The sequence below is a fragment of the Melanostigma gelatinosum genome (assembly GCF_949748355.1).
Source record: "Melanostigma gelatinosum genome assembly, chromosome: 4".
Classification (NCBI taxonomy): Eukaryota; Metazoa; Chordata; class Actinopteri; order Perciformes; family Zoarcidae; genus Melanostigma; species Melanostigma gelatinosum.
The window spans coordinates 24,621,241-24,632,989 of record NC_136637.1 but is presented as its reverse complement, the minus strand read 5'-3'; the positions used below and the strand labels follow the sequence as shown (position 1 = coordinate 24,632,989).

The window sequence follows — 11,749 nt, the reverse complement described above, 5'->3', positions numbered from 1 at the left end:
ATCTATCTATCTATCTATCTATCTATCTATCTATCTATCTATCTATCTATCTATCTGTCTGTCTGTCTGTCTGTCTAGCTATCTATCTATCTATCTATCTATCTATCTATCTATCTATCTATCTATCTGTCTGTCTATCTATCTATCTATCTATCTATCTATCTATCTATCTATCTATCTATCTATCTATCTATCTATCTATCTATCTATCTATCTGTCTGTCTGTCTGTCTGTCTAGCTATCTATCTATCTATCTATCTATCTATCTATCTATCTATCTATCTATCTATCTGTCTGTCTATCTATCTCTCGATCTATGTATCTATCTATCTATCTATCTATCTATCTATCTATCTATCTATCTATCTATCTATCTATCTATCTATCTATCTATCTATCTATCTATCTATCTATCTATCTATCTATCTATCTATCTTCCTGAGCACTATATATTTCTTTATAATGAAAGAAAAAAACCTTTCATGTGCGTATAGTAACTTTGTAGCATCCAACGTGGGGAGAGAGAGACAGAGGGAAAGTGAGAGAGAGAGAGAGAGAGAGAGAGAGAGAGAGAGAGAGAGAGAGAGAGAGAGAGAGAGAGAGAGAGAGAGAGGGGATGAGGAGGGGGGAGGTAACCGGCACCTGCAGGAAGTCTCTCTCTCTCTCTCTCTCTCTCTCTCTCTCTCTCTCTCTCTCTCTCTCTCTCTCTCTCTCTCTCTCTCCGTCCTTCCCGTTCACTCCTAATAGGATAATTGATAGAAAGCCTAAATAGTCAATACCGGTGGACTCCGAAAGGTCGTCGGAAGCTCTGAAGAGAACTTTGATGCGCTGCTCGCTCTCTGCTCCGAGCAGCAAGTTGCAGCGGGACTTTGAGAGCCGGAGATGCTCTGAGATCTGAAGAGTTGAGAACCAAAATACTTTTCTGCAGTCTGGAAACTCGCACTTTGCAGGTATGGCCTTCTTGAACTTACAAAACGGTATTTAAACTGTTATTTTGCTATATTAATTTACCATCAATTATCTTTGGTCAAAAAAAGGCCTTTTGACAATGTTTCTCCAGTAATGGTGAGTCGACCGGTGTTGTGCTTAGGTAGGTAAAACTTGATGACATGATCTTTAAAGCTTTACTACTAGCTAATAGTCTGACCTAAAAAATAAATGTTGAGTATGAATTTAACTTTTGATGTATTTTTAGCACTATTTTGGCACATTGTCATCAGATATCTGGTCAAATTAACAGTCAGGAACAATATAAAAACACTTGACGTCTCAATATATAAAACCCACTTTTTTAATAAAAAAGATGCCTTTTTAACCAGCCTTTCCCTCCCATTACAACGACGTAAAGTCGCAGTTTAACGACCTCTCCATCAAACTTTGTCCAGCCTATTAGCAGCCTATATGTCAGCTGCGTCCTGCTGATTGGAAAAGTGTTCTAATTAAAGGATTTCCCCATCATTGCAGATATGGATCAGGGGGCAGTGTGTGCCGGATGCCACCGGCTGATCAGAGACAGATTCCTGCTCAGAGTCACTGACGGCCTCTGGCACGAGGAGTGTGTGCGGTGCGCGGCGTGCGGCGACGCGCTCAGTAACTCCTGCTTTCTGCGGGACCGCAAACTTTACTGCAAGCGGGACTATGCTGAGTGAGTGCTGATCTCCGACTCTTCATTGCTGTTTGGGTTTCTCCTGATGCTACAGCCGAAAAATGATAAAACACGTACATTTGACTTTTTAACCCAGAAGCTCATTTTCACCTTCATCCAACGGAAACAGATTGTCCTAAACTCATCTGATTTTATACTTTGACATATGAATACATTTATATATATATATATATATATTCATTACAGTTTTCATCACAAATGTTTGTAATGTGCTAAAATAATCACTTTTTTCTTGTTTAAATTCTTTATTATAAATGTTTTTTCTGGTCCTGTTATGATGCAGTTTTCGCTTTGGCATGTACAGTATAGACTTGTATATTTTAGATTTTGGCCTGCGCCCCAAATATTACTGTGCGCTATTAAGCCTATTTTGACAACGGAACCCTTGTCCAGATCTGACCTTGACTAAGAACGTGTGTGCGTGTGTGTGTGTGTGTGTGTGTGTGTGTGTGTGTTTGTGTTTGCGAATGACAGAGAAAGAGACAGAAAGACAGAGAGAGAGTTGTGAAATAAGTGATTTCTCTTTAGACACTCTTTACTTTACACAACTAAACACATCTATTCCTACTTAGTTTTGCATGGTTTACTGTGTTTTATGGCAAAAGTATTGTGTTATGAGTGTGTGTGTGTGTGTGTGTGTGTGTGTGTGTATGTGCACACGTGTAGGTGTGTACGTGCATATGGTGCAAACTGACTTGCAGGGAACTTGGCACAGTGCACTAAGAGAACAAGGTGACTGGAGGAGGAAGGGGTGGCGAGGGAGCTGGAATGTGAGCGCACTATTGCATAGTGTACATCCACACACACACACACACACACACGCACGCAAAATAACACAGTAACACCTTCAGAGACAACACACACACAAACAAACACACAGCACACAACCAGGGGTAGAGCTCAACTGACACATTGTCAAAATGTGTTAAAATTTCGAGGCCCATTGGCGTGGCAACTGCAAGCTGGGGACAACATATGGTCTCTTCGATGAGGCGGCCATCACCCCCCCCCCCCCCCCCACACACACACACACACACAAAAAACCACCTCCCACTACCATCACCCATCGCCCAGCTCCAGCCCATTGCCTCATCCCCTTATTCTTTCTCCAAAACATGCTCTCACCTAAACAAGAGCCAAAAACTGCCCAACAGGCAGCAGCTCACATTATTTATGAACAATTTAGTGACGGTCGTTCTGCCAAGCAGGCAGGGAAACAAGAAGTGTTATACTTACCGGTCCAAAGCGCTCCCCACCACCATGTTCCCAGTCAAATAAATCACTCTGCAGTGGTGGTGAGCAGATCATTAAAAAAAAGAAGAAAAAAAATTGTATAATGACCAAGCAATAATTTCAACATTTAAATTTATAATGGGTGAATGGAAGTGGATTGTAAAAGCACACAATTCAAAGTGCTTAGCGTGCACAGAGTAAAAGAGCAGGACTGAGAGGTAATTAGCAGAGTGGAGCCATATGCCAGAAGGTCTGGTGCACAAGAGAGATGCTGAGGATGGGGTGAACTTATTTTGGGGGACAGTGCGCTCCATGAGCCCTGGCGTTATGTGCCGCGGCATCTGGAAAGCTCTGCTCGCAGCAGCCCCTGTGTCGAGCAATGGGACAACGCCCAGCCGACCGTGAGATATCTGACCTGACCAATTAGCAGGAGGCCTGGTGCCAGAGCTCGGCCTCCGAGGTCTCACGTCTCCACCTCCCTGCTCGTCCTGTCTGGGGTTAAGGCACCTTATAACACATGAGCGCCACTGTTGTCCACGATGTGGGTTTTAAAAAGTGTGCCAGTGTTTCTCTCGCAGTGCAGACTGTGTTCTGCTCCCTCCCTTCTTTTGATACGGGAATAGTGTGAAGCCAGCTCATAAGTGACAATTATTCCATACTGTGACAACATTTGTCTCCAAAAACACGTTGTATCCTCTCCCTTGATTTCCCTTTCAATGTGTGCTAAATCGATGCCAGCCAGACCACCAGGTTTGACCTTTTCATGGAAGCTAAAAGACAATAATGCCACAATTTAAACAAAGTTTTATATTTTGTTCTCTTCAATCATCATGTCATCATATGATTTTACCAAGAGGCTATACATATTCAGAATTGTTAACTATACGTCAAGATTATTCTATATATTTATGCCAGAACATGCCGGGAGTTCATATCTAAGCAAACTTAAACCAAATCCTTCCCAGTATTCAGGAAAATACAGATTTGATCAGAATAAACAAATGCACACCAAAAGCAAAATAAAAACCCAAACCATGGGTTAAAAAAAAACACTTTCAAACAATGGTGTACAAAATATAACAATAGAAATAAAATTGAAAAGAAAAACAATAACCCCCCTCCAAATCATTTTTAAGTAACATTCTAAATGCTGTTTCCAACAGGCTGAAACAGACATCTTGTTATCCAGTATGGATAAAATAATTCAAACTAATTGCATCAATAATATCAATTGTGTTGCGTATTTCTTCTCTAAACCGTGCAGATTTTCAGTTGATTTATGGATTTAAGTAAATTTTATTTTGGACATCCTTGGAAGATTCATACATTTGTCTTTTGGATGAATCCATATCTAAAAACAGAATAAATAAAGATAATAAAAATATGAATGATATTAATATTAATAGTAATAACAACAAAAAGGTCTTGCTTGGCAGTGTTCTAGTTATATATGATGATAATTATTTTTCCTAAGACAAAACAATCCGTTGGAAGATTGTCAGAGATATTGATCTTCCTAACATGTTTATGTTGTCCACGTAATTCACCTGGTTTGTTTGCCCGACCCGATGCAGTCACACAGGACACAGAATACATCAGACAGTTCTGTAATTTAATGAAGCAGCATGCAAATTCCTGCGTGACAATGGGATGCTTAGGTTGCTCGGATTGTCAGTAGCCTTAGTTTGGCTCAACGGTTCAGTGGACAGGTGGACTGGACAGCAGATTGGTCGTCAGATCAGCGGCCTGGCTGGTGGTGCACTTGACCCGCAGATCTGTATCTGATACACGCTCTCTTTTGGTGTGTGTGTGTGTGTGTGTGTGCGTGTGTGTTCAGCAGCAAAGGATCCAGGTTAACCTGATCCAGAAACAGGATCTGTCGTCTCTGCTTGTCCACTAGACCAGCAGTCTGTCTGTCAAAGGTCAGCACTGGAGTCAGGGCAAGAACAATGAGAGAGGAGGGCTTTGCTGTGGAGTCAATGTGTGTGTGTGTGTGTGAGTGTGTGTGTGAGTGTGTATTTCTGCCAAACGCTCACCGTATTGTACAGTATACATCTACCTTAAGAGTGGCTGACCCTGGCCAGAGTCAGTGTGGAGGAGCGCAGGATTTTGCTGACTTATTTCTCTGTAATGATCTCGTCACTAATTGCCGCGTCTAAATCCAGCGTGACTGAGTGTTCCCGCTCTCCTGCCAGGGCCTCTGGGCCAATCATGTCAACGGAAACTCTGAAATATTAAACACCTTGAGCTGCTCCATAAGCATCGGAGATACTCTTACCTGTGCATGAACAACGCTTAAGAATACTGGGTACGATAAGACGAACTGGACAAGGCGCATAATGGAAACGCGATTCTCGAAACACGAATGATCTCGCAACATTTATGCCGATCAAGCACTTTGCTGTATCATAGAAACCCAGAAACATTCCGGGTATTTCCTCTGCCACGCTTCCTTTTGAAAATGTTTCGTTGATGCATCTTGCGTTGCCACAGGAATGCACACATCGCAGACGGTATGTTGGTCATATTAAAGCACATACCATTGAGGCGGTGGTGAGCAGACGACTCGGATGGGTCAACCGGCCCGACTGACCCTCCTGAGCTGCTGGGAATGGGCTTCACCGTTTCCATAGAGACCCCACAGCAACAGTGAGAGGTCCCAGCAATGTTTGTCTTTAGGATGTTGCAGCTCCAGACCGTTTGACAGGGATGTCTCAACCCGGCTGTTTGCTTCATGTTTAGTCAGAGGTTTTGTTTGTTTGTAAATATTGTGCTAAATTTCCATTCAGCATGTATTTAAAAGGAAGTCAAACACAACGTTTGTTTCACTTGAAAGTTAATGTGAAATCCTGAATTCACTGAAATGCCCGATTGCTAATATTTCTGCTTGTCTTCACCTTTATGTCAGAACTGCTCCAGGCATAAATGTGCCGCACCACAAAAAGGAAATCAGTATATTTGATGATGTATTATTATGTAATGTATTTTTCTTTCTGGTACACTTGCTTTGAAAGAGCATGTGACACAGCATCATTTCATTGAAAACCATAATCCCATTTGTTTGAGATAAAACACACAAATGAACAATTCAATTATTGAGCAAAATGACAAATTTATATATGAAATATATTTAATGCAAAAAAAAAGTAAATTAAATGATGAGTGTTGTTCTTCACAGGAGGCCAGTATAAAATAAATATTAAAAGGACAATATTATTCTGTTATTTAGGGGATATTTTGTAGAAAGTTACATTTCTGATTTCCCTCTAATGCTCCAATTGTTTTCTACAAACTAGCAAAATAAAAATACAAAATCTCAGCTTGAATCAGTGACATACGTAGGCTCTCCTTTTTGGGCCGCTTGAAGTATTTTCATGTGAAAACAAAAACATGGAGAGAAAAAAACGCTGTCACTTTCTCATGCCTCTGGGCTGACTGGTCTGGTGACCCAGTCAGGTCTGCAGACAAACGCCAGCTCCAGAATGATGACGCATCATCCTGCGTGACAGACCCAAAATGCCGCGGTGCCAGCCAGCGGACAATGGTCCTGCTGCTTCAGGGGCTGGCTCTGTCTTTGTCCCGCTCTGGTAAAGCAGACTTAGGGATAATTCCGCGGATAATTCATTGGACCGGCGGCTCAGCCTCTCCCACCGGGACACCTGATTCCCCCCCTCTGCCTGGAGCCATGGCCTGCCGAGGGCTTTTCTCCTGCCTCCCCAGGAGCACAGCCTCGGACAAGGCAGCCGGAGCCACGGCAACAGTCTCTGAGGCTAAGCCCACCAGTCCTGGTTGCCAGGCGCTAAGATGCACACCCGCCACGCTGAGGGTATGTGTCTGAGTGGTCGGGGTATAGGAGGAGGAGGAGGAGGAGGAGGAGAGGGGACAAGTCAGGTTGGCAGTTGTTTTGAGTGACGGCTCGACTCAGCAACATTCCCCAAGTCAACCAAGCATTTTCTCTTTTCTCATGGAGTCCCCTTCTTACTGAGGTGTGAGGGGTCCTCAAGTGTCTCAGCTTATACTCAAGCACTCGGCAGCCAAACAAAAGCATCTCTCTCTGTTATTGACTGAGCTCTCACAGTTTCTCTCTATTTCATCCCCCCCCCCACCCATCCCTCTCTCCAGTCTGTTTGCAGTGCGTTGTGGGGGCTGTGCGGAGGCCATCTCTCCCGCAGAACTGGTGATGCGCACAGGGGCCGCTGTGTTCCACCTGCGCTGCTTCACCTGCAGCGTTTGTTCCTGCCGCCTGCAGACTGGAGACCGCTGTGTCCTCAGGGAGGGACAGCTGCTGTGTGCCAGAGAGGACTATCACCGGTGTGTGGCCAGCCCGACCTCCTCCGACACAGGTACAGGCTGTGTACAGTTTGTTTTGTGTACGTGTGTTTGTACATGTACACCAATCACTGGGTCAAACCTGACGCAAGGCAATACTGGGTTAGAAAAGACAAGACAAAGGGTTGTTTTGATTCAGTTATGTTGCATTTTTTAGAACAGGGCATGGTTGCGAACTGTTATGATCTACTATTGACACTATTTGTTACTGATTGTTCATGATTTGTGTGTCCTTTGCAATTTGTAGAATGTGAATAAGCACGACATTTTGTAGAACTAACAATACGTCTTATCGTCTTATTTTATTTTCGGTAAATAACCCAACAGTAATATGAAAACATGCCACTAACACCATGTCAAAGCAAGCCCCTGGTTTGTGGTAAAGTTTCCTGCAACTTAGCTGTTAAAAAGACAATATGATTAAATTGATCAAATTATGCTTTTATACAAACATTTATGACTAAAACTACCACTGGCTTCAACTTTTGTCTGTTCATTGAGAAATTCAAGGGGTCCAGGATCACTCTAGGTTGATAAAAAGCATTCTGGAAAATGCAGGCAACCACAAACTGAAGCAGAGATCAGGCAAGTTGAGGTTTAGTCTTAGACTAAAACTCGTAATCAGAAAAAGCAGAGTGCAAACAATGCAAATTGTGTTATCTGCCTCTTGACATTTGTCTTCCATATTTAAACGCTTGGTTGAGAATAAACGTGTGGTTTTCAATCATGTCCGCCCCCCTAGGTAGAAGTGATGATGAAGAGGAGGAGGCGGAGGAGGAATCCGGGAGGGTCACATGCAGACGAGTTAGATCAGAAGACCTGGAGAGCAAACGTCCCAAAAGGCCGCGCACTATTCTGACAACTCAACAAAGACGGACCTTTAAAGCCTCCTTCGAGGTCTCGTCCAAGCCTTGCCGAAAGGTAAAGTGTTTATTCTCTGTTCACTAGTCTGGAGGCAGTTCCTGCCCTGCTCCACGCTGCTGTTCCAGATATGACAAAGGTCTCGTTGCAATTGTGTTTTTGCACAGAGGGGGTCTCAAAAAAGCCCAACTATTCTTTTCGCTCAACATTCTTACTGTAATTCCTACAAAAACAATAGTTGTTTCATCTTTTTTTTAGGTGAGGACATCTTACATTTTATGGAATGTGGACAGAAAACTATTGAATCACGTGTTGCTCTCATGCTGTTGAGAAAAGAACAAATAAATAACTTTTCAATGCAGAACAAAATATAGAAGTTAGCCCATGTGTTCAGCTGTCTACTGTATATAGTAGTGCTGTACTGCTGTTAGGCAGATGGGCAGATATACTACAGCCACAGCTAAATTACAGAGCAGACTTTTAAAAATCAAAAATTTCAGATATTAAAAAAGTATTCATTTTTTTTCAAAAATATGTTTCCTAAATGCTTAATCCTGTTCTCCTTGTTTGAAAGATTTGAGAGAAAAAAAGATTTTATTTTTTTTCAACCGTCAAGTGACCTCTCCAATTTTTCCCCTCCCTTTCTTCCTTTCTCCCCCTTTTTCCCCCTGAATCTTAATCCAAGGTAAGGGAGACCTTGGCAGCAGAGACTGGTCTGAGCGTCCGTGTTGTGCAGGTCTGGTTCCAGAACCAAAGAGCCAAAGTAATACAAAGTGCACACACACACACACACACACACACACAAACAGTCATACGCGCTACTAATAAAAGGACTCTTTCTGCACCGTGTTTGTATGCCAGAGTGGAAATCAGCCTGGTTATCTCTTCATACAGGAAACTGATGACATCTCACTGCGAGATCACTGCAGATTAATCCCCATATTTCCTCACAAAGTGGGCTCATGTGTGGTTCCCCTCCACCACTGAAAGATGTCCTTTACCTCACTGTTATTACTTTGTAATTGAGTGAACACACTCATACGCCTGGGTGGCAGAAGGACTGGTGGAGTGATACAAATGTTTTACACTCGGCCTGTATGTGAGATTTATGCCTGCTGCTTTTTATTACATTTTTTTTTTTAGATGAAGAAGCTGGCCAGGAGACAGCAGCAGCAGCAGCAGCAGGAGCAGCAGCAAACTCAGGAGCAGCGAGAGCATCCATCACATCACACAGGTATAATGTTTTGATAAGAGCTTTACTCTCATGCAAGATGATATGCTGAAGATAAAAGTAAGATATGTCTCTACTTTCAATAAAAAACTGATATACAAAGAAAAGAAATACGTCTATATTTTCCAACATTTTATAGAAGTACCATTTTAAGTATCTTTTAGCAGACAAAAACCATTATATTACAGTCAGATAAAGCTGAATACCAGATATCTGACAGAGCTTTAAAAATCACCAAAGTCATCTGAAGATGCTAAATGGCTGAAGCAACATGAAGGTTGCACAGGGCACAAAATGACTGCAACTGCTGGCTGTAAACGCAACTCATGTGTGTCTCTTGTGTCTTGTTTGTCCCACAGCGCCCTCCTGTGGCGGTTTGACATCTGAGCTGGAACACCTGGGGTCCTCCTATAGCCACGTTCAGCAGCAGCAGCAGCAGCAGCAGATGGGACTCACCACGCTGGAGCCGCAGGACTATGACGTGGACCCCTTCAGACAGGGCCTGACCCCTCCTCAGATGCCAGGGGACCACATGCACCCCTACGGTAAACACCTCAGAGCTGTCAAACCACGATGAAGAATTACAGTACATGTATAAAGTAATGCTCGACAAAGGTTTTGTGATAAGTGGGATTGGTAGAGTGAACAAAAAAAGAATGGTATTATGTTGTCAGCGTGAGTTTGTTAAATACACAGTAGTTTGTTTATTTTTTTCAAATTTGGACCTCAATTTCCTGCTCTGTGTCCTTGTGCTGTAGAAAAGCTCTCATTTCCTTTTTAGCATGAGTCCCATCGAAAGGTTTGCTGTCTCTTGGTGACTGTTCAGATGCGATTCAATTTGTGGAGATGCTCCACTTTGTATTAAACGCTCGTGCAACTTTCTGTCAAGCAGTCCAACATAATGTCAGAGGTAACCATATACTGTACTGTGGATGGACAAAATAGTGGAAGATAACAGTTAAATTACGTCTTAGAGTACAATGTAATATAACAAAACGACCAACACTGACCTGAATGAAAAACCTCTCCAGCACAAAAACATGAACATTATACATCCTTTACGGGATTTTGTGTTGGATTTCATTGCTCCTGTTATTTTATCCATCCCTTGTACAGTGCAACAATTATTTTAAAGGGCCAGTGTGTTGCATTTCTATTGATAGAAATGGAAAATATTATTCATAACTATGTTTTCATTGGCTTAAAAAGAGCCCTCGATATCTTCGAAATGGAGCGGGTCCTCTTTATAGTGTCTTCCTTGTTACACTGCTCTACGGTAGCTCAGAATGGACAAACCAAATGCCGGCTCTAGAGGGCCTTTTGTGTTTTTACAGTACTTGAAGGCCCCTGTAGTTCTCAGGCACACTTGTGAAACTGCAGTAACGTGAGCCGCAGAATGTAAAACTGGTGGTACTGCCAGCCGCCGACTTCTGTTACCCCTAAAGTCATTTTATCATTGTAAGGATAGTCTCTGAGCCGCGTTACCACTGTTCTGCACTTGGCTGCTCACCTTCTTGGAAAGGGAGGAGTGAGGGGAAGAAGTATTCAATTGGTTGCAATCTGCAACCACACTGCTATATGCCATCAAATCCGGCACACTGCCCCTTTAAAACTCCTTTACAACTTCTCCAAAATATGTTTTTACTTAAGGCAGCAGTTCCATAAAGTTTGGTCAAAGATGGTCAAATTGATAAAACAAAGGCTGAAGCAGAAGACGGACATTAAAAAACTGTTTTTACATGCTGAATAAACAGAACTGCATGTGTAAAATAGTTGAAGTGCCGCTTTAAAAAATGATCAATGATGTTGTGTCTTCCTTAGGTTTTAAGGGTCTGTACGGCGACATGGACAGAGACCCTCTGTGCCACGTGGCTGACAGCGACTGCCTGTCCCTGGGTGACTCCTCTCTGCTCACCCCTATTGACCGTCTCTACTCCATGCAGGACTCTTACTTCACCTCCTGAGGTTGAATATCGGACTCAGTGAGGAGCGGCACGTCTCCCTCACTCTGCATCGCTCTCCGGTCGCATCATTTATCTGTCTATACCGTGCACAAGGTAGTTGAAGAAGTGGTTGCAAAATCACCGCCAAGGGGATGTGGGTACACTGTGACACAATGCAATATACCACGTGCACGTGCATGAAAACACGATTACACTACTGCCTCTTATGCTTTACAATCCCACTGTACAACACAGGCTCCTGTGTATGCACGATACTGTCGGACCTCTCTCACTATGTTTGAATGTTAGATCATGATATTATAACGACTACTAATGTAAATAACTGTTTGGGTGTGTATTTGTATTTATTCTCACAATGTGTGTATGCTGTTCATCGTGAATGAATCAACAAGGATCAATAAACAATGCTTATGAAACAGTGGATATTTAGTATAGCATGTGTGGCATAGTGAGCATGAAGCTCGG

General features: G+C 42.7%; 1 protein-coding gene across 1 annotated transcript; it reads left to right on the top strand.

Moving 5' to 3' along the window:
* Positions 1–1,466: 1,466 nt before the first annotated feature.
* On the top strand, positions 1,467–11,284 carry lmx1a (LIM homeobox transcription factor 1, alpha; the record flags this gene model as incomplete). Its single annotated transcript, XM_079267611.1, has 7 exons — positions 1,467–1,645; positions 7,022–7,242; positions 7,971–8,149; positions 8,775–8,852; positions 9,233–9,323; positions 9,680–9,865; positions 11,142–11,284. The coding sequence occupies 7 exons, from the start codon at positions 1,467–1,469 to the stop codon at positions 11,282–11,284; spliced, it is 1,077 nt and encodes a 358-aa protein (XP_079123737.1).
* Positions 11,285–11,749: the final 465 nt, after the last annotated feature.